The sequence below is a fragment of the Garra rufa genome, chromosome 13 (genome assembly GCF_049309525.1).
Source record: "Garra rufa chromosome 13, GarRuf1.0, whole genome shotgun sequence".
In the NCBI taxonomy this organism is placed as follows: Eukaryota; Metazoa; Chordata; class Actinopteri; order Cypriniformes; family Cyprinidae; genus Garra; species Garra rufa.
In genome coordinates, this window is record NC_133373.1 from 32,709,834 (window position 1) to 32,734,195 (window position 24,362).

At 39.8% G+C, this 24,362-nt stretch overlaps 1 protein-coding gene across 1 annotated transcript in view; it reads left to right on the forward strand.

Annotated features, from left to right (window-relative positions):
- The window catches only part of ncoa1 (nuclear receptor coactivator 1), a 54,814-nt gene extending 38,746 nt beyond the window's left edge, over window positions 1–16,068 (forward strand). The window contains exons 14-20 of the mRNA XM_073852777.1: window positions 687–855; window positions 938–1,240; window positions 1,473–1,571; window positions 8,598–8,991; window positions 9,087–9,261; window positions 9,355–9,541; window positions 11,495–16,068. Of these exons, the coding sequence (XP_073708878.1) occupies window positions 687–855; window positions 938–1,240; window positions 1,473–1,571; window positions 8,598–8,991; window positions 9,087–9,261; window positions 9,355–9,541; window positions 11,495–11,662 (1,495 nt within the window). The 3' untranslated portion in view covers window positions 11,663–16,068. The remainder of the gene's footprint in view (window positions 1–686; window positions 856–937; window positions 1,241–1,472; window positions 1,572–8,597; window positions 8,992–9,086; window positions 9,262–9,354; window positions 9,542–11,494) is intronic.
- Window positions 16,069–24,362: the final 8,294 nt, after the last annotated feature.

Consider the following 24,362-nt stretch of genomic DNA (forward strand, 5'->3'; position numbering starts at 1 on the left):
TTCATTCATCTTCAAAAAACACAAATTAAGAACATTTTGATGAAATCCGAGAGCTTTCTGACCCTCCATCGTTAAAATAGTCCAAGTGACATCAGTGGTTCAACCTTAACTTTAACGCACATCAAAGACTGGCGCAGAAGAGGAAAAAAATGTTGAAAAAGTTTTTTTTTTTGTTTTTTTTCGCACACAAAAAGTATTTTTGTAGCTTTATAACATTACGGTTTAACCACTGATGACACAAGGACTTTTTAACAATTTATTTACTTGTGGTATGTGGTAGTTGAGTTACTTTCTATGCCAGATCAGAAAGCTCTTGGATTCCATTAAAAACATCTTAATTAGTTTTCCAAAGATGAACGAAGGTCTTACAGGTTTGGAACAACATGAAGGTGAGTAATTAATGACAGAATTTTCATTTTTGGGTAAACAATCCCTTTAAGCTCAATGTGGAAGTGTTATTTTATAAACTATTAGCAGGTGCAATGTTTTATCTCATTTCTCAAGAATCAATAGAAATATTTATATTTGCAGCACAATTACTGCTTTAAGCATACATGAGCCACAGGGAAGCAGATGTGCACTTTCACCCAAATTTTCTTATCTGCCAAATCAGCTAACCGTGCAACATGACATAGAACTGTCATCATACACAGCCTCTGTCGTTTCTTTTTCTTTGCTCTAAGCAGGCAGTGTGTTCCGTGTCCGCTGGATGAGATGCTGTGTCCGCCCACCACTCCCGAGGGTTGTAACGACGAGAAGGCCCTGCTGGAGCAGCTGGTCACTTTCTTGAGCCGCACTGACGAGAGTGAGTTGGCCGAGCTGGACAGAGCGTTGGGCATCGACAAGATCGTTCAGGTTAGTATCATTAGAAAAAAAAGCATTCTTTTATACCTTTTACAGTATGTCTAAAGGTTAACCAGTTTACTCTCGTTTACAGAGTGGATGCCTCGAACCCGTCACCCAGAGCTTTCCTCAATCTCAGCCTCCGACACCTGTACCCATGGACCCCAAGCTGCCCAGCTACCCTTCTCAGTTCCCCACCTCACCCTCACAGTTTCCTGCTGAGATGGGCACAGCACAGGGCATGAGTTTCGGGGCCCCACGGATGGCGTTTCCAGGCAACGTGGGCATGACAGTGAGGCCCGGCATGAATCGTGCTCCTGGTGTGCCCAACCAGCTGCGGCTACCTCCCAACCAGCTGAGACTTCAGCTCCAACAACGTTTGCAAGGCCCACAGCAGGTAGAGCTCCAGCTTTCAGTTCATTGTGTAATAATAAATGTGATCGCACAACTTCTAAATCCTCCTTTTGGGTTTTCTTGCGCTGTGTAACGGATCCAGTGAATGCTTTTGAATTCACCCTTTCGAATAACATGCTGTGGAACTAACCTATTCTTTTGTGGACTGCAGCTGCTGAGCGAACGTGTGATTAGTTGCACTTGTTTAGTGGTGATATATCTCCTCTCTCCATCAGCTTCAGAACAGGCTTGCGGCCATGGGCCAGTTCCCACAAGGGGGGCATGTTGCCATGGGGATGCGTCAGGGCATGCAGCAGCCTCAGATGCCCTCTCAGGTTAGCGTCACACGCATCGAGACAAATTATGAATGTCGTTTATAGGGGTGCAAGCATTTGCTCTGACAGTGGTTTGATTTGATTACGATTGTTTATCTCAGATTTGCATCTTGGTCACAATTTGGTTTGATTTGATTAGTTTTCGAATGGTTCATAATTACATATATCTACAATATATTGATGATGCAACTAATGCTTATTGTTTGTTTGTTTATTTTAAAGCTAAATTATACATCTATACATTTTTATATAAATGTTCTGAAGGACACAATATTATTGGTTCTTTATTTAATTATTTGTAGTTTTACATTTATATTTTTTATATTTTAATAAAAATCTAATTATTATTGTTAGTAGTATTGATAGTAGTAGTATTATAATTAAGCTGGTACTAGTATTTATTAATAACAAATATTTGTGTCTGTGAGAGAGAGAGATGGGAACATAATTTTTCTTTATTTTTAACATATTGTTTATGTTGAAATATTTGTAATAACTTAAGCAATACATATTATCATTATTACAGTTTTGGTATGGTTCATAATTTATTTAATATACTGATGATGCAACCGTTGCTTATTGTTTGTTTGGTTGTTTGTTTTAAAGCTGAATTATACATATAATTTTTTTTTATAAATGTTCTAAAGACACAATTATTGATAGTATTATTAAAGTTATTAGTAGTAATTGAAATATTACATATATATATGTATGTATGTATGTATATATATATATGTATGTGTGTGTATATTAGTTTCTACATTTAACATGTTATAAGTTTAAATTAAAATCAAAACGTAATTATTATAAATAAGCTTGTAGTATTATTTATTAATAAAATAGTTTGTGTGTATTGAGAGAGAAGCAATCTTTTTTTACTGTAATTTTTACTAAATTTTACTAAAATATTTGCAATAAGTTATTATTATTATTTATTTTTATTATTATTTAGCTTTGATATTGTTCATATCAATAGAATGTAGATTTTTATTAAAATATGAAACATTTTAAATGTATAAACTATATATATATATATATATATATATATATATATAAATAGTTTATACATTTAAATGTTTTATATTTAAAAAAAATCTACATTTTATTATTTTAAAGTAAAATAAGGTCATATTATTTATTTAAAAAAATATTTATTTTTATTCAATAAAAATTCTGAAGACACAATTATTAATAGTGTTAGGAGTTATTAGGAGTATTATTTATAATTAAAATAGTGTCATGTGTGTGTTTGTGTGTGTATATATTAGTTTATACATTTAAATTACATTTCATATTTTAATACAAAACTAAATAGTATTATTATTATTAATTATAATTATAAATAACCTGGTAACCCACACATATCATTATTATTATTTATTTATAAAATATTTATTAATGATTTCACTTTATTTTATATATTTGTCACACCCTCTGCACGTTCCCTCAGCCCCAATCACCACGATCCTCCACCAACCAGCCAATCACCACCACAGCACACCCGTGAACCATCACCAGAATACTAATCACCGTCACCTGCACCAGCAATCACCACACCCTTTATATACCTACCTCTGCCACTCACTCATGGGCTGGTATCGAAGTTGCATGGATGCTTCTCTATGGATCTTCTCCCCCTCCTGTTATCTCTCCTGTGCTCCTCGTGGATTCTTCCGATGTTCTCCTGTGCTCCTCGTGGATTGCTCTGATGTTCTCCTGTGAAACACGTGAATCGTGTTAGAGGGAAGTGACTATTGCTAACGCTATGATCCTTATGAACTTGAACTCACCTGTTGTGTTTGTTTGAAGATTTGACCACAGAGACCTTTACTCACCTGATTGCACGTGTGTTGAACTGTGCACGTTTGTTAATAAATACCTTGAAAGATACTCACCTTCTCCCTTTGTGTGTGGTCGTGACAGGATACCAGCCCATAAAATATTAACTCACCGCGTCACTCATGGAGGCGAGCGCCGCTATCACCGAAGACACCCCCGATCCATTTGCGGATATGGTAAACGTCCTTCGTCAATCTCTACCTGCTGCTCCAACGACGATTTCCAACACGCCCCTCTCTCGCCCCATGAGTTATTCCGGAGACCCGGGTGGTTGCAATGGTTTCCTCCTGCAAAGTTCCCTCTATATTGAAGCCAACGCACACCAGTTTCCTAACGAAATTTCTAAAATATCTTTTATGATTTCCCTCCTCACTGGACAGGCACTCCAATGGGCAGACGCACTCTGGAATTCACGGAGCGACGCTTTAATCTCCTATAATGCTTTCGTTGCCCACTTCAAGGACGTGTTTGGAGCTGCGCTCACTCCCCTTTCCGTGCACGACGAACTGATTACTCTGAATCAAGGTACGTCCAATATTCATGATTACACCCTGCGCTTCCGCTCTCTAGCGGCCACCAGTGGTTGGAACCAAGTCGCTCTCCTAGCAGCCTACCGTAAGGGGCTTAAACCCCAGATCCGCAAGCATATGGTCATTTACGATGACGACGTACCGCTGGAAACCTTTATTAAGAAGGCAGTAGGCATTTCTCAACATCTCTCAGCGTGTCCTTCTACAAAGTCTGTACCCAGCTTCCCTCCACTCCGAACATCGTCACCCCAACGAGATGCGGAAGAGCCTATGATTACTGACTCCTATCGCCTGGATCCCGCGGAGAGGAAACGACGAATTAATAATCGTCTATGCCTATATTGTGGAGAAGCCTCTCACTTCATCAGTGCCTGTCCAGTCCGCCCGCCTCGTCCAATGGTGAGTACCGTATCTATTACTCCGGCCATGTCTCTCTTACCCCATATTACCGCTGAACTAATAGTAAACTCTCGCACTCTCCCCATCTATGTGCTCGTGGATTCCGGAGCGGCTGGCAATTTTGTTTCATCACACTTCATTGCTAAACATCGAATTCCCACCGTTCAAAATGAGGTCACCTACCAAATTACCACAATCCAAAACTCACCATTGGGCGATGGTAAGATATCTCGCCGGACCAGAAAAGTGACCCTCGTCTCCCAACACAACCACCGGGAACATCTGACCCTCCTAGTACTCCCGCGAGCCAACGTGGATGTCATCCTGGGCAGACCATGGCTCATTAAGCACCAACCCCGCATAGATTGGAGCACAGGAGAGGTCCTGGAGTGGGGCGCAACGTGTGAGGACCACGGCTACCATCCTTCCTCGTCAGATACAGAGTCTCCATACCGTCCTATCCCTCTGCACGCCACCACCATAGAGAGCCCTGCCACTCAATCCGCCACCGCCATTCCCCCCGTCTATCAGTCTTTCACCGATGTCTTCAGCAAGGAACGGGCCACACAACTACCACCGCACCGGCCCTGGGACTGTAGTATCGACCTGCTGCCAGGCGCCAAACTACCCCACGGGAAGATCTACCCCCTCTCACGTCCTGAGCAGGAAGCCATGGAGAATTACATCCAGGAGGCTCTCCAACAGGGGTTCATCAGACCTTCCACGTCCCCAGCAGCATCCAGTTTCTTCTTCGTCCCCAAGAAGGATGGTGGGCTCAGACCTTGCATTGACTACCGGGTGCTCAACGACGCCACGGTGAAATTCGCCTATCCACTTCCTCTAGTGCCAGCTGCCTTGGAGGAACTACGGGAAGCCCGTGTCTTCACCAAACTCGACCTCCGCAGTGCATACAACCTGATCCGTATCCGAGAAGGAGATGAGTGGAAGACCGCCTTCATCACCCCCACCGGTCACTATGAATATCAGGTGATGCCCTATGGCCTGGCTAACAGTCCTTCCGTATTTCAGAATTTCATGAACGAAATCTTCCGCGACTACCTCCATCGATTCGTAATCATCTACATTGACGATATCCTCATTTACTCACGTAACCTAAAAGAACATCAAGACCACGTCCGTCAGGTTCTCCAACGCCTCCGTGAGTACCAACTCTATCTAAAATTAGAAAAATGTGAATTCCATCAGCCCACCATCTCCTTTCTCGGATACGTGATCACTGCGGAGGGAGTTCACATGGAAGCCGGCAAGGTGGACGCAGTGGCCAAGTGGGCGGAGCCCAGGACGGTGAAGGAGCTTCAGCGTTTCTTAGGCTTCGCTAACTTCTACCGACGCTTTATAAAGAACTATAGCCTCCTATCGGCTCCACTCACTTCCCTCTTAAAGGGAGGTCGCCGGGTACTACAGTGGACTCCAGAGGCTCAGCAAGCCTTCGACCGTCTAAAGCTAATGTTCACCACCGCTCCCATCCTCAAGCACCCCGACCCTTCAAGGCCCTTCGTGGTGGAGGTAGATGCGGCGGACGTGGGCGTAGGAGCCGTGCTGTCCCAGTGGTCTGATGAACCCCGATCCCTCCATCCGTGTGCGTACTATTCCAAAAAACTCACCCCAGCTGAGCAGAATTATGGAATTGGAGACCGCGAACTGCTGGCCATAAAGCTCGCCCTCGAAGAGTGGCGGCACTGGTTGGAAGGAGCCCAGTTCCCCTTCACCGTAATAACCGACCACAAGAACCTCCAGTACATTCAGAACGCCAAGAGACTAAATGCCCGCCAAGCTCGCTGGTCATTATTCTTTGCCCGATTCAATTTCCACATTACTTACCAACCCGGCCACAAAAACATCAAAGCAGACGCCCTATCACGTATGCACTCACCTGAACCTACCTCTGACGATCCTGATCCAATTCTACCCCCATCTGTCTTTCTCGCACCCATACTATGGCAGCTGGATGAAGATATACGGGCCGCCACCTTCGAGGAACCTGCACCACCGGAGCTTCCCCCGGGTCGTGTCTATGTCCCAAGCCGTCTCAGACCCCTTCTGCTGGATAGTACGCACACGTCCCCCGGCTCAGGACATCCTGGCAGCAGGCGAACCCTCTCGCTCCTCCAGCAGAAATATTGGTGGCCCAACATGAGCAGGGAAGTGGAACGGTACGTCCAAGGATGTTCGGTCTGCGCCGTCAACACAACCCCACGCCGCTTACCCGAAGGTAAATTACAACCGTTACCTATTCCCCGCCGACCCTGGACACACTTGGGCATTGACTTCGCCACAGACCTGCCCCCCTCTCAGGGTTACACCACAATTTTAGTGGTAGTCGATCGATTCTCGAAAGCTTGCAAATTAATACCTCTCAAAGGTCTCCCCACAGCACTAGAAACCGCAGAGGCACTATTCCACAATGTATTCCGGAACTTCGGACTCCCAGAAGACATCGTGTCCGATCGGGGACCCCAATTCATTTCCAGGGTCTGGCGGGCCTTCTTCCAACTTCTGGGTACCACAGTCAGCCTGTCATCCGGATATCACCCTCAAACGAACGGGCAGACCGAACGGAAAATACAGGAAATCTCCCGCTACCTTCGGACGTACTGTTCCCAACATCAAAACACCTGGAGCCAGTATCTACCGTGGGCTGAGTATGCGCAAAATTCCCTCCGTCAAACCTCTACTGGTCTAACCCCATTCCAATGCATTCTAGGTTATCAACCAGCTCTGTTTCCATGGACTGGAGAGTCCTCCGAGGTGCCCGCGGTAGATCACTGGTTCCGAGAGAGCGAGAGGGTGTGGGACTCAGCGCACGTCCATCTCCAGCGGGCAGTACGGAGGCATACGGAACATGCCAACCGCCGTAGGTTACCCAACCCAGTTTACCTCCCCGGGGACCAGGTATGGTTGTCCACTCGAGACATACGCCTCCGGCTGCCCAGTAGGAAGCTGAGTCCCCGCTACATAGGGCCCTTCACCGTGCACTCACAGATCAACCCTGTCACCTACCGTCTAAACCTACCTCCACATTACAGAATCGCCCCCTCGTTTCACGTTTCCCTACTCAAGCGCCACACTGAACCCCTGTTCCCTTCCTCCACAGAGTCGGAGTCACCTCCTCCTCCCGACCCGCCAGAGATCCTTGGAGATAACATCTACCAAGTCCAAGAAATCCTAGACTCCCGGCGGCGGAACGGCCAGCTCCAGTACCTAGTGGACTGGGAGGGGTTCGGACCCGAGGAGAGATCGTGGATACCCCGTGACGACATCCTGGACCCGACTCTCCTCGAGGAATTCCACCGCCAACATCCCGAACGCCCAGCTCCCAGAGGTCGTGGTCGTCCCCGTCGCCGTTCTTGGGTGCCAGGAGTCACCCGTGGAGGAGGGGGTGATGTCACACCCTCTGCACGTTCCCTCAGCCCCAATCACCACGATCCTCCACCAACCAGCCAATCACCACCACAGCACACCCGTGAACCATCACCAGAATACTAATCACCGTCACCTGCACCAGCAATCACCACACCCTTTATATACCTACCTCTGCCACTCACTCATGGGCTGGTATCGAAGTTGCATGGATGCTTCTCTATGGATCTTCTCCCCCTCCTGTTATCTCTCCTGTGCTCCTCGTGGATTCTTCCGATGTTCTCCTGTGCTCCTCGTGGATTGCTCTGATGTTCTCCTGTGAAACACGTGAATCGTGTTAGAGGGAAGTGACTATTGCTAACGCTATGATCCTTATGAACTTGAACTCACCTGTTGTGTTTGTTTGAAGATTTGACCACAGAGACCTTTACTCACCTGATTGCACGTGTGTTGAACTGTGCACGTTTGTTAATAAATACCTTGAAAGATACTCACCTTCTCCCTTTGTGTGTGGTCGTGACAATATTGTTTATGCTGTTAGATTTGTAACTAAAGCGGGACATATTATTATTATTAATGTATTATTTGGATTATTAATATTATTATGCATATTTTTTTTTATTAAATAAAGAATTTTTTCTAATGAACTTTATGTATTAATACAAAAGTTAGGCTTTGGGACATAATGGATAATATACATTCACAAGAAAATGTGTTTTGTATAAAAATGTAAACATTATTTATTATTATTATTGATGCCCAGAAGATATTTTCTTTGTCGAATTTATGCATCTGTGCATTTTTACTTTCAAAATCGTTGTTTGTTTTTCCATATATGTCTGCCAATCAAACTGAAATCCCATCTTCTCTCTCACAGCCTCCGCTCAACGCTCAGATGATGGCTCAGCGGCAACGGGAGCTTTATAGTTTCCAGCACCGCCAGCGGCAGCTTCTGCAGCAGAAGGTCATGCTGATGAGGCAGGGGATGAACACAGGACCTCTGGGGGCTCAGCGAGTTCCTAAAGGCCCCCAGCAGCAACAGCCACCTCAGCAGCAGCAGTTCGGCTTTCCTCCAGGCTACAGCGCCGTGCCTGGAAACACCCCTACCTCCCCGAGCCATTTTAACCCCATGGGAGGACCTCTGGACCCCAAGCTGCCTGCCAGGGGAGGCATGGGAAACCAAGGCATTATGGGAGGCATTCAAGGGCAGTTTGGGGGGCCTGTGAACACTCCTGTTCAGCAGGGGCTTTTCCAGCAATTTGGGGGGTCTGGTATGTCTCATTTGTAAGCTACTAATTTATCATCACCCTGGTTATATTAATAAAAAGAAAATGTTAAAAACCAATGTACATCTTGTCTCTCACAGGCATGATCCAGCAAGCAGATCCATCCTTCGCTCCTGAGCTTAGTCCGACCAGCCCCCTGCTTTCACCTCAGAACTCCACCTCCCAGAGTCCTTTGCTCCAGCAAGCGCAGCCTCCACCTGGTTATCAGTCACCTGACATTAAGAACTGGCAGCAAGGGGCCATGGGCAACAACAGGTATGGTGTTTGATATCAGTCAGCAACAGGTCACAAGTTTTTTTTCGTTTGTATTCATCTTCGTTTATACCTTTTGGTCTTGTTTTGTGTCAGTATGTATAACCAGGCAGGCCAGGCTGTCTCTCAGAGCTTTGGGCAGCAAGGCGTGTATAACAACATGAGCATCACCGTGTCAATGGCTGGAGGGTCAGGAGCGGTGAGCACTCTACCTCCTATTGGACCATCTGTCGGCATGGGCAACAGTAACCTTGGCAACGTCACTTCAATGTGTAACGATCAGGTAAGATGGTCATTGGTTATTTATTGAGATCTTTTAAAGGGACAAAAGGAAAAAAAGGGTTAAAAAAATAATTAAAAAACTTAATTTAGTCACCCTCAATATTTTATTTTATTTTATTTTATTTTATTTTATTGAAAGCTTCAGCCCCCATTCATAATTGTGAGGGTAAAAAAACTCACCAAGGTTTCAATTATTTTGACCCAAAATACAGTAATATTGTGAAATACTATTACAATTTAAAAAGTGATTTTCTCTTTTAATATATTAATGTGGAAACCATGACACATTTTTCAGGATTCTTTGATTAATAGAAGTTTAAAAAGAACATTTTTTTAAAAGTAATCTTTTGTAATATTATAAATGTTAACTGTCCATTTTGTTCAAGTTAATGCGTCCTTGCTGAATAGAAGTATTGATTTCTTTTAAATATTTTTGTCCAAACCAAATTTTTTTGAGGATTTTGTGATGAATAGAATGTTTAAAAAAGAGAAAAATTAATAATATTACAAAATTATTAATTTTTCTCTTTTTTAAACATCCTTGCTAAATAAAAGTTTTAACTGGTTTCAAATATTTTTGTGCAAATCGTGACACTTTTTTTGTTTCAGGATTCTTTGATGAATAGAAAGTTTTAAAAAACTGTTTTTTTAACAAAAAGTAATATTTTGTAATATTAGAAAAGTTAACTGTCAGTTTTGTTCAATTTAATGCATCCTTGCTGAATTAAAGTATTAATTTCTTTCAAATATTTTTGTGCAAACCATGAGTTTTTTTACAGGGTTTTTTTTTTAAGTTATCTTTTGTAATATTATAAATGTTGACTGTTTTGTCAGTTTTGTATAATATAATGCATATTTGCCAAATAAAAGTACTAATTGCTTTAAAATATTTCTGTTTAAACTGTGACACATTTTTTCAGAATCCTTTGAGTAGAAGGTTAAAAAGAAAAGTTTTTTTTTAAGTAATCTTTTGTAATATTATAAATGTTAACTGTCAGTTTTATTAAATTTAATTCATCCTTGCTAAATAAATGTATTAATTTCTTTCAAATATTTTTGTTGAAACCCTGACACGTTTTATGGGATTCTTTGATAAACAGAAAGAAGAAAAGAACATCTGCTTTTTTTTAAGAAGTAATCTTTTGTAATATTATAAATGTTAACTGTCCATTTTGTTAAATTTAATGCATCCTTGCTGAATAGACGTATTGATTTCTTTCAAATATTTTTGTCTAAACCAACATTTTTTTCAGGTTTTAAAAAAAGAGAAAAATAAATAATTTTGTAATATTATAAACTGACAATTTTATTCAATTTAATGAATCTTTGCAAAATAATGAGAATTTATTGAGAATTTAATGAGAATTTATTTTTCTCTTTTTTTTAAACAAAAATATTTGAAAGACGTTAATACATTTATTTAGCAAGGATTAATTAAATTGAATAAAACTGACAGTTAACATTTATAATATTACAAAAGATTATTTAAAAAAAAAACTTTTCTCTTTAACCTTCTGCTCAAAGAATTCCGAAAAATATTTGAAATAAGTTAAAACTTTTATAATATTACAAAATTATTTATTTTTCTCTTTTTTTAAAAACTGTTCTTTTTAACATTCCATTCATCACAAAATCCTGAAAAAAAATGTAAAGGTAAATATATATATATATATATATATTACCTTTATCTTTGCTCTATTCTTTGAGTAGAAGGTTAAAAAATATTTTTTTTTATAATCTTTTGTAATATTATAAGTATTAATTTCTTTCAAATATTTGACACATTTTTTCTGTATTTTTAAGTAATATTTTGTAATATTATAAATATTAACTTGTCAATTTTGTTCAATTTAAAACATGCTTGCTGAATAAAAACATAATTTTTTTTTTTTTTTTCATCATACAAATCATACATGATGGTCTCTCCCTTTCTCCCTGTATTACCATATCTCAGGTACAGCAGGTTCAGGTGTTCGCTGATGTCCAGTGCACGGTAAACCTGGTGGGCAGTGACTCCTACCTTAACCAGTCAGGCTCCATCGGCTCCCAGAAGGGCCCGAGCGGCACCCCCACAGCTCAGTCTCAACAGAAGAGCCTCCTCCAGCAGCTCCTAACCGAGTGAGCCGCCCACCGTCTGCCAGAGGACTGTGTCTCCACATGTAGAGACTTTTATTCTTCACCTTTGGTTTCTATACAGTATATCTGCAGGGTCGGTGTCTGGGCCCAGGCTTGTGAGGTTTCATAGCCGTTCGACAAAGTGCTCATTCCTGGCCACCTTTTTAAACGTCAGTTTCCGGAAAAGGAGAAAAGATCGCGTTCCAGAATTTGCCAAGTCTGTAAAAAAAATATAGAAGAAAAAAAAACGAAAAAAAAAAAAAACAAGGACCTGCTGCTTCAGCCGGCTACACGTCCTGTCGGTCAGGCCAACGTTGCAGTGCTTCTTGGAGAGCAGCGCAGCAGCTGAGCTCGGATTGGTCGGGATCGGAAACTGGGGCAGGCTGTGTTGCTACGTTCATGGTATATTGCTCAGTTTCAGCTGGATCTGTGACTGATAGGCTCTCCTCAGCAGTGCCTGATGATGGGAGGAATTTCCCACCTCTTTTTATTTGTTAGTCTGTTCTCTTTGTTGTCATTTTACTTTTTTGTTTTGGGTTTGTTTGTTTTTTTCTCTGTTGTCGTTTTCAGAACAAGCATCGCCAGGATGGGAGACTGCTCTGTAGTGCGTATCCGTCTGCTGCAGGCTTTCCTGGCAACACTGTTTTGAAACAGCAGACGTTTTTTAACAATGTCCTACACATTTCCCCCCCTCAGCAGCTGTGAATACGAGCCACTTAGGGTCAACTCAGCCTATCAGTGTTGTTTGCGGCGACGTGTTGTGCAGGTCGGTATTATTGTACAGCACAAACGGACAAAGTTGGGACAAGCTCACACTTTGTAGTTTCCTTAAAAAAAAAAAAAATCATCAAATTACAGGCAACGCAACAGTTCCTTTTTAACGGCTTTGAGAATCTGTCTTCGTTCTTTTCAAAAGTAATCAAACAGGGGGGTCTCGTGCGCTTTCGTCCATCACGACGAGAGAGACTCGGAATTTTTACGATTGATATTGGTCATCGAACACCCCGGTAAATGTTACACGCACGCACGTGCGAAAACGTAGATTGTACATTTTCATTATACAGTTTCAAGGATGCTCTTCAAAACCACAGGTGCTCTCTCCCGACCGGAGGAGCGAGGTGTTGTTTCGCGCAACGTCCGCTGCGTTCTCCAGCTCTTTGACTGCTCATGAGACTACTGTTGCCCAGTCAAGACACTGTTCATCAGCATTTTGTTCATTTAACGTTACCTACTAGTCGTCCCCGATTGATTCGAACCTAAACATTCGCTAGGTTACGTCAAGATCAAGATATCAAATTGACTCGCCCACAAAAAGACCTTGGAGCACAGCTCGAAATCGTGTTGCATGCGCGACCGTCTCCCCTCTCACGTATTTGCGTTTTCCTTTAACAGTGTTCTTTTGTTCGTGACTCACTTCGTGGAGTTTAAGTGCCGTGTCTTTGTGCGTGTGCTCTGTAAACAAAGAATGGCTCTTCTCCGATGCTACACCAGCGTACGGGAAAAAAACGTTTGATTTCGTAAAGCAGATTCTCATTCGTCTACGAAATTTTGAGATCGAGCCACTTTTTGCTATATATAAATGTACATAGACATTACAAAAAGCGAGATGAATTGACAAGTAACAGTCAGTCTGTGTTTGAAAAACAAACACAGATGTGGTAATTAATCATTTCTGCCCTCCTCTTTGGGGAAAAGGCATTCCTGTATAGATAAAATGGTTTTTATGCAGTGGATAAGATTCATTTAATGAACCCTACCGTGTTTATGCCAAATATACCAAACTAGCAAACAGCGCCTATTAATAATGTTTTTCTCGTTTTCTCATTTGTAACGGCTCTCACAGTCAGTTCACAACATCAAGGTACAATAGAACTATTCAGAACCTGGATTATCAAAGTATTGTGTATATAACAGATAAATGTGAATATGTATCTGTTCAGAATCAACAAAATGTAGTGCTCCGAGTTTGTGGTAATAACTACTTGCTTCCATTTTGGTTTTTTTTGTTTTATTTTTTTGTTTTGTTTATTTTGAGTCGTGTATGGCTGTCTGAAAGCGTGTATGTGTGTGTGATTAATACTGTATATCTGGTGTTTAAAATGGAAAAACAGACAATGTCCTGATTTAAAAAAAAAAATTCTTTCTTTCCTTCTATCTTTTTTTGAAATACCTGCAACTTTTCCTGTGGGTGTTGAGATTGCTCTATATGTGAGAATGGTTTAGCGACTGCTGAATGTGACTTTGCTGAGGGAGAAGCAGCATGGACTGGCTTTTGTACGGGTTAATTTAAAAAAAGGCCATATTATTTAATTTCTCTGTTGTCAAAGTTTAAACAGCTCTGGCAAAGTGGAACCTTGGTTTGAGAACGGCGCCGGCTTGTCGTTGGTGGGGGTTTCGTCAACTGCCTGAGTTTTCGCCATGTGTAAACGCTCTTACGAACGGAAATATGACCAAAGCTTCAAGATACTAAAAGATCCATATCATATGCAAGGTTCATGCAATTGGACAAATGTAGCATTGAGTTTTTTCCTGAATAGGCGTCCCGTATCCCGTCAACGTTTATAACACTACTGTTTTGTCTGATTTCCAGACATCGTTCCCCTAGCTGGTTCGGTAGCGAGTTTCTTCAGATGTTTCCCCGTCGCTGCTGATCTAACTTACCAAACATGCAAATGCCTCTTCGAGAGGAACTTCAAGTCACTGTTTTCAGGAAGACCGATTTCTAACCGCTAGCTATGCACCTTTAGAGGTTAAATGACACTTAACTGACACTCGAAACACGGATTATTGCATGCTCTAATAGATATCTCCTGTTTTTCCTCTATTTTGTTTTTGAACTCAAGGATATACGTCACAGTTCGAAACAAGTGCTTTCGAGCTACTCGGGCTAAAACGAGAACACCATACTGATGCAACTACACTTAGATATTTGACTTTATTTAGCTGGATTCTTTATACCAAATTTGAGGTGCCTCTTGTACATATTTTCAGCATAGAGGACTGCTCCTCAGCGTTTGATGAACGTTTTCTTGTTTATGAGGATTTTCTTATACTGACCTTTGTAAGACTTTTGCTGTATTTTACATGACGTTTTTTACTAAAAACCTAAATGTACCAGGAACTTGCAAGGAATACAATCTAGTTTTGCACTTTATACATGAATTACAAGGAAAGAGGCCATGTTTAAATCAGAATCGGGAAAAAAAAACAAAAACAGAAGATGACAAAAAAAAAAATCGAATACCCCCTGAATGTATTTTCGCAAAAAGTGAAACGCCATTTCGCTTTCTGAACGCATCTCAGGTTCTTCAGGAAGAACTTGGCTTGTCAGGCCCTCGTCTTTGGATCCCTTGAAAGAGCAGGGTAGCGGAGCCTTTGCTACATGGGTGTTTTTTCTGCTGCAGAACCGTAGATCTAACTATGCCAATCTTCTTCAGGTGCTCCACCTCCCTTTTGCCCCCCTGGCTTTATCTTTTGAAGACATTCCTCATCGAACTCTGCTTTCTGTTCATCGCGGTCTGTCGTTTCAGGCCCCGCACGCTCAGTGCCAAGTGCTAAGAACCATTATGCAAAGTCGTACAATCTGCATTTCCTCATATCATAGTAGTGAAACCTACGTATCGACCACCACACACTATCCTCGTCATTCACATGTCATCTCTACATGGTATCATCTACAGTAGCTACTGTTTACCTGAGATTTTTCGCATCTTGTAAGTGCTGCCTTATTAATATACAGATATTAGTTGTACTGGTGAAGGGAAGTCACGTGTTTGTAGCTCCACTGAAACGGCGCTCGTTCTTCCGAGGCAAGGTTCCACTTTTCACCTGTAAAATTAATATAAATAAACAAATATATATAGATATATACATTTTACTCATTTTGTCCAGTTTTGTATAATACTTGTGAACTTGTTTTTTTCTTAAGAGGTATCATTGCAGCTGTGTGTGGGACATTATGAATGAAGATGTATCTGGGAGACTTCTGCATGTTTTGTCATGTTTTTATTTAGTTTGTTTTTTTTTTGTTTTCTCTATATCCAGGTTTATCTGGAGAATCCTACCTTTCTTAGGACGTTGTAGACAATCAGTCACATGCTGGGTCCAGCACCTGCAGGATTGTCCTGCGGGCTGCAAAACTGTGTTTCGCATCTACTGAATCAGTCTTATTTTTCTTGTCCATTTCATGGAATTATGTGGCTGCTCAAACTGAGATTTGAAGTTTACACACATACATTTACACACACAAGCATACACCTACACTCAGACAAACAAGAAACATTCACTCACACCTCGTGCATATGGCCCCTTTGTTGCTTTTGCAAGGTGAAGATACATACCTTGAAGGAAATTATGCTTTGACTAACAAATCTCTATAACATCCATGAATGTGAGAATGCAACACATTGCAATAAAGCACCATGTAAAAAAGGACTGCAAGTGCCATCTTTATATCTAGGGAATGAATGGAATCATTACTGATTGAATTATTCTTTTGAAGAAACTGTGTATTTTTTTTAACTATACTTTGTCATATGAACGACCAGTCAGGTAGTTCTCATTAATGTTCAGAACAACATAACACATTTTCAGTTCTTTGTTAATTGACTTTGACATTTAATGATTTAATAAGTCAGATTCATTGTAAAACTGATTCAGAAGTGTTTGCTATATAACTTACTGATTCACTAAAAAGACTGGCTTATATGATTTATTAACTCAAAAATCGAACAATGTAACTTTTTTTGATTCACTAAAAAGAACAGAGTCATAAGGCTCTTTCGTTCAAGAATCGATCAGGTAACTTTATGATTCATTTAAAAGAACTGGTTCATCAGAGTCTTTCTCAGAGAACTGAGCTTCACTGGTCAGGATGTAATCTTTTGATTCACTAAAAAGAACCGGCTCATAGGAGTCATTGACTGGAACTTCATCGATCACAGTGTAACTTTATGATTCATTAAAAAGAACCGGCTCATAGAAGCCATTAACTTGAAAATCGAACTTCATCGTCACAATGTAACTTTTGGATTCACTAAAAATAACTGGTAAGTTTTTTGTTTGTTTGTTTGTTTTTTCTCCAAATAGTCGAGATTCACTGGTCACAATGTAACTTTACGATTCATAAAGAAGAACCGGCTCATGACAGTCATTCCCTCGAGAATCGAGCTTTACTGGTCGCAATGTCAATGTGAATCAAACCTTTTGATTCACTAAAAAGAACCGGCTCATAGGAGCCCTTAACTCAAAAATCGAACTTCATCGGTCACAATGTAACTTTTTTTATTCATTAAAAAGAACTCAAAGTGCTCTTTTGTTTGAGGATCGAGACCACTAGTCACAATGTAACTTTATAATTCATTAAAAAAGAACTGGCTCATATGAGTCATTAACTCAAAAAAATGAACTTTATCGGTCACAATGTAATTTTTTGATTTACTAAAAAGAACTGGTAAGTTTTTTTGTCAGAGAGTAGAGATTCAGTGGTCACAATGTAACTTCACGATTCATTAACCGGCTCATGAGTCATGACAGTCATTCCCTCAAGAATCGAGCTTCCCTGGTCATGATGTAACCTTTTGATTCACTAAAAAAAACTGATTAACAGGAGCCATTCACTAAAGAATTGAATTTAAGTGTTCAATGTATAACTTTTTGATTCACTACAAAGAATTTTAAGGCTCCTTTGTACGAGAACCGAAATCGAAAATGAACTATGATTCATTAAAAAAAAGATCCGGTTCATTCCCTCGAGAATCGAGCTTCTGGTCGCGATACCTTTTGATTCAATAAAAAGAACAGACTTGAGTCATTAACTCGAAATTTGAACTTGGTCACAATGTAAGTTTTGATTCACTAAAAAGAACCAGCTTGTAAGGCTCTTTCGTTCGGGAATCAAGCTTCACTGGTCACGATGTAAATTTCTAATTCATTAAAAAGAATCAGCCCATGAGAGTCATTTTCTAGCGAACCGAGCTTCACTGGTGGGGATTCACTAAAAAACCGGCTGATAGGATTCATTAACTCAAAAATCTAACTACATCTGTACAATGTAACTTTATGATTCATTAAAAAGAACCGGCTCATGAGAGTCATTCCCTCCAGGATTGAGCTTCATTGGTTGCCATGTAACCTTTTGATTAACTAAAAAGAACCGGCTTGTAGGAGTCATGAACTCGAAAATGAACTTTATCGGTCACATCTTTTTCCGGCTTGTAAGTATCTTTCTTTTGAGAATCGATCTTCAGTGGTCACATTTAACTTGACTCATTAAAAAAGAACCAGCTCATGAGAGTCATTCCCTCAAGAATCGAGTTTCACTGGCCGCAATGTAACCTTTTGATTCACTAAAAAGAACCGGAACATAGGATTCATTAACTTGAAATCGAACTACATCGCTCACAAGGTAACTTGAACCAACTCATAAAGCTCTTTCGTTCCAGAATCAAGTCATTTTCTCTAGAATCGAGCTTCACTGGTCACGATGTAGCTTTATGATTCATTAAAAAGGCTAGCTAATGACAGTCATTTCCTCAATAAACGTCGCTTTAAAAGCAAACCTTTTAAAAGTAAACCTTTTGAAGCATCTTTATTTTTAAGAGTGTACCAGTGACCACAAAACTAATATCTACCACAGTTTTATCACAGAATGCAAAATGTTTCAATACAAGCATTTCAGTCAAATGGAATGTATGCAATATTTCAAACTTTCAAAAAATCAACCCGCCGCAACTGTTTAAAATCAGACCAATTCCGTGGAAAAAATGCGGATTTGGCAACCCTACATCCAACACGAACTACATCCAAAGCGATTTAAATACTCCGCATACTGATAGCGACATGATGCGCGAAAATTATATTCAATATTAGAATGTTTGCGGGAGACAACAGTCCCGCGCAAGGCTTTAATACAAAAACGGAGACAATGAATGGCGACTGTAGAAAGCAAAAGCCGAACCCCGGACATTTTGGGCGATTTAGGAATGCATTTTTTAAGTCCAAAAAGAGGACATGTCCAGGGAAAAGAGTACGTATGGTCACCCTACCTCAGTGTAATTTTGATTCACTAAAAAGAACCGACTCGTAAGGCTCTTTCGTTCAAGAATCGAGCTTCAGTGGCCACGAATCGATGTGACTATGATTCATTATGAAGGACCGGTTCTTGAGAGTCATTCCTTGGAGAGTCGAGCTTCACATGTCGCGGTGTAACCTTTTGATTCACTAAAAACAACAGGCTTGTAAGGATCTTTCTTTCGAGAATTGAGCTTTAGTGGTCGTGATGTAACTTTATGATTCATTAAAAAAGGAACCGGTTCATGAGAGTCATTCTCGAGAAACGAGCTTCACTGGCCGCTATTTAGATTCACTGAAAAGAACCAGCTCATTGGAATTATTAACTCAAAAATCGAAATTCATCGGCCACGCTTTAATATTTTGATTCACTAAGTCGTAAGGCTCTTTCGTTCAAGAATAGAGCTTCACTTGTCGCGTTGTAACGTTTCTATCCATGAAAAAAAAAACCTGCTCAAAAGAGTCATTCTCTCGAGAATCGACTGCGGTCAGGCCAGCCGCCAAGTCGAAAAGCACGGTCAATCTAGCCGCCAATATATTTCGGCGGTCGCGTATAAACTGCGTATTACGGTAATAGCGTCAGAGAACTGATCCAAATGGCAAAGCTCGTCTAGAACGCGATTTTTACCATAGTGCTCATATATATATATATATATATATATATATATATATATATATATATATATATATATATATAATATATACTCTCTGTTTCTTACAAAATAAGAGCCCACCCAAATCTGATTTATTTGTTATTTTGTCTCTACTTTAGGAAGCTATAAAAATAAAAGTTCTAGATTGCACAGACTACTTTCACCTCAGATTGACAGTGCACCTTGCCACAGTGCTAGCAGCAGAGTTTCAGGATTATCTGATGTGGAATTACAAAATAAGAGCCCACCCAAATCTGATTTATACACTGTTTTGTCTCTATTTTAGGAAGCTATAAAAATAAAAGTTCTAGATTGCACAGACTACTTTCACCTCAGATTGAGAGTGCTCCTTGCCACAGGGCTAGCAGCAGAGTTTCAGGATTATCTGATGTGGAATTACAAAATAAGAGCCCATCCAAATCTGATTTATTTGTTATTTTGTCTCTACTTTAGGAAGCTATAAAAATAAAAGTTCTAGATTGCACAGACTACTTTCACCTCAGATTGACAGTGCACCTTGCCACAGTGCTAGCAGCAGAGTTTCATGATTATCTGATGTGGAATTACAAAATAAGAGCCCATCCAAATCTGATTTATTTGTTATTTTGTCTCTACTTTAGGAAGCTATAAAAATAAAAGTTCTAGATTGCACAGACTACTTTCACCTCAGATTGAGAGTGCACTTTACCACAGTGCTAGCAGCAGAGTTTCAGGATTATCTGATGTGGAATTACAAAATAAGAGCACATCCAAATCTGATTTATTTGTTATTTTGTCTCTACTTTAAGAAGCTATAAAAATAAAAGTTCTAGATTGCACAGACTACTTTCACCTCAGATTGAGAGTGCTCCTTGCCACAGGGCTAGCAGCAGAGTTTCAGGATTATCTGATGTGGAATTACAAAATAAGAGACCACCCAAATCTGATTTATACACTGTTTTGTCTCTACTTTAGGAAGCTATAAAAATAAAAGTTCTAGATTGCACAGAATACTTTCACCTCAGATTGACAGTGCACCTTGCCACAGTGCTAGCAGCAGAGTTTCAGGATTATCTGATGTGGAATTACAAAATAAGAGCCCACCCAAATCTGATTTATACACTGTTTTGTCTCTACTTTAGGAAGCTATAAAAATAAAAGTTCTAGATTGCACAGACTACTTTCACCTCAGATTGAGAGCCCACCTTGCCACAGTGCTAGCAGCAGAGTTTCAGGATTATCTGATGTGGAATTACAAAATAAGAGCCCACCCAAATCTGATTTATACACTGTTTTGTCTCTACTTTAAGAAGCTATAAAAATAAAGTTCTAGATTGCACAGACTACTTTCACCTCAGATTGACAGTGCACCTTGCCACAGGGCTAGCAGCAGAGTTTCAGGATTATCTGATGTGGAATTACAAAATAAGAGCCCACCCAAATCTGATTTATACACTGTTTTGTCTCTATTTTAGGAAGCTATAAAAATAAAAGTTCTAGATTGCACAGACTACTTTCACCTCAGATTGAGAGTGCTCCTTGCCACAGGGCTAGCAGCAGAGTTTCAGGATTATCTGATGTGGAATTACAAAATAAGAGCCCATCCAAATCTGATTTATTGTTATTTTGTCTCTACTTTAGGAAGCTATAAAAATAAAAGTTCTAGATTGCACAGACTACTTTCACCTCAGATTGACAGTGCACCTTGCCACAGTGCTAGCAGCAGAGTTTCAGGATTATCTGATGTGGAATTACAAAATAAGAGCCCACCCAAATCTGATTTATACACTGTTTTGTCTCTATTTTAGGAAGCTATAAAAATAAAAGTTCTAGATTGCACAGACTACTTTCACCTCAGATTGAGAGTGCACTTTACCACAGTGCTAGCAGCAGAGTTTCAGGATTATCTGATGTGGAATTACAAAATAAGAGCCCATCCAAATCTGATTTATTTGTTATTTTGTCTCTACTTTAGGAAGCTATAAAAATAAAAGTTCTAGATTGCACAGACTACTTTCACCTCAGATTGAGAGTGCACTTTACCACAGTGCTAGCAGCAGAGTTTCAGGATTATCTGATGTGGAATTACAAAATAAGAGCCCATCCAAATCTGATTTATTTGTTATTTTGTCTCTACTTTAAGAAGCTATAAAAATAAAAGTTCTAGATTGCACAGACTACTTTCACCTCAGATTGAGAGTGCTCCTTGCCACAGGGCTAGCAGCAGAGTTTCAGGATTATCTGATGTGGAATTACAAAATAAGAGACCACCCAAATCTGATTTATACACTGTTTTGTCTCTACTTTAGGAAGCTATAAAAATAAAAGTTCTAGATTGCACAGAATACTTTCACCTCAGATTGACAGTGCACCTTGCCACAGTGCTAGCAGCAGAGTTTCAGGATTATCTGATGTGGAATTACAAAATAAGAGCCCACCCAAATCTGATTTATACACTGTTTTGTCTCTACTTTAGGAAGCTATAAAATAAAAGTTCTAGATTGCACAGACTACTTTCACCTCAGATTGAGAGCCCACCTTGCCACAGTGCTAGCAGCAGAGTTTCAGGATTATCTGATGTGGAATTACAAAATAAGAGCCCACCCAAATCTGATTTATACACTGTTTTGTCTCTACTTTAAGAAGCTATAAAAATAAAAGTTCTAGATTGCACAGACTACTTCACCTCAGATTGACAGTGCACCTTGCCACAGGGCTAGCAGCAGAGTTTCAGGATTATCTGATGTGGAATTACAAAATAAGAGCCCACCCAAATCTGATTTATACACTGTTTTGTCTCTATTTTAGGAAGCTATAAAAATAAAAGTTCTAGATTGCACAGACTACTTTCACCTCAGATTGAGAGTGCTCCTTGCCACAGGGCTAGCAGCAGAGTTTCAGGATTATCTGATGTGGAATTACAAAATAAGAGCCCATCCAAATCTGATTTATTTGTTATTTTGTCTCTACTTTAGGAAGCTATAAAAATAAAAGTTCTAGATTGCACAGACTACTTTCACCTCAGATTGACAGTGCACCTTGCCACAGTGCTAGCAGCAGAGTTTCAGGATTATCTGATGTGGAATTACAAAATAAGAGCCCACCCAAATCTGATTTATACACTGTTTTGTCTCTATTTTAGGAAGCTATAAAAATAAAAGTTCTAGATTGCACAGACTACTTTCACCTCAGATTGAGAGTGCACTTTACCACAGTGCTAGCAGCAGAGTTTCAGGATTATCTGATGTGGAATTACAAAATAAGAGCCCATCCAAATCTGATTTATTTGTTATTTTGTCTCTACTTTAGGAAGCTATAAAAATAAAAGTTCTAGATTGCACAGACTACTTTCACCTCAGATTGAGAGTGCACCTTGCCACAGGGCTAGCAGCAGAGTTTCAGGATTATCTGATGTGGAATTACAAAATAAGAGCCCACCCAAATCTGATTTATACACTGTTTTGTCTCTATTTTAGGAAGCTATAAAAATAAAAGTTCTAGATTGCACAGACTACTTTCACCTCAGATTGAGAGTGCTCCTTGCCACAGGGCTAGCAGCAGAGTTTCAGGATTATCTGATGTGGAATTACAAAATAAGAGCCCATCCAAATCTGATTTATTTGTTATTTTGTCTCTACTTTAGGAAGCTATAAAAATAAAAGTTCTAGATTGCACAGACTACTTTCACCTCAGATTGACAGTGCACCTTGCCACAGTGCTAGCAGCAGAGTTTCAGGATTATCTGATGTGGAATTACAAAATAAGAGCCCACCCAAATCTGATTTATACACTGTTTTGTCTCTATTTTAGGAAGCTATAAAAATAAAAGTTCTAGATTGCACAGACTACTTTCACCTCAGATTGAGAGTGCACTTTACCACAGTGCTAGCAGCAGAGTTTCAGGATTATCTGATGTGGAATTACAAAATAAGAGCCCATCCAAATCTGATTTATTTGTTATTTTGTCTCTACTTTAGGAAGCTATAAAAATAAAAGTTCTAGATTGCACAGACTACTTTCACCTCAGATTGAGAGTGCACTTTACCACAGTGCTAGCAGCAGAGTTTCAGGATTATCTGATGTGGAATTACAAAATAAGAGCACATCCAAATCTGATTTATTTGTTATTTTGTCTCTACTTTAAGAAGCTATAAAAATAAAAGTTCTAGATTGCACAGACTACTTTCACCTCAGATTGAGAGTGCTCCTTGCCACAGGGCTAGCAGCAGAGTTTCAGGATTATCTGATGTGGAATTACAAAATAAGAGACCACCCAAATCTGATTTATACACTGTTTTGTCTCTACTTTAGGAAGCTATAAAAATAAAAGTTCTAGATTGCACAGAATACTTTCACCTCAGATTGACAGTGCACCTTGCCACAGTGCTAGCAGCAGAGTTTCAGGATTATCTGATGTGGAATTACAAAATAAGAGCCCACCCAAATCTGATTTATACACTGTTTTGTCTCTACTTTAAGAAGCTATAAAAATAAAAGTTCTAAATTGCACAGACTACTTTCACCTCAGATTGACAGTGCACATTGCCACAGTGCTAGCAGCAGAGTTTCAGGATTATCTGATGTGGAATTACAAAATAAGAGCCCATCCAAATCTGATTTATTTGTTATTTTGTCTCTACTTTAGGAAGCTATAAAAATAAAAGTTCTAGATTGCACAGACTACTTTCACCTCAGATTGACAGTGCACCTTGCCACAGTGCTAGCAGCAGAGTTTCAGCATTATCTGATGTGGAATTACAAAATAAGAGACCACCCAAATCTGATTTATACACTGTTTTGTCTCTACTATAAGAAGCTATAAAAATAAAAGTTCTAGATTGCACAGACTACTTTCTCCTCAGATTGAGAGCGCACCTTACCACAGTGCTAGCAGCAGAGTTTCAGGATTATCTGATGTGGAATTACAAAATAAGAGCCCACCCAAATCTGATTTATACACTATTTTCTCTATATTTTAAAAAGCTATAAAAATAAAAGTTCTAG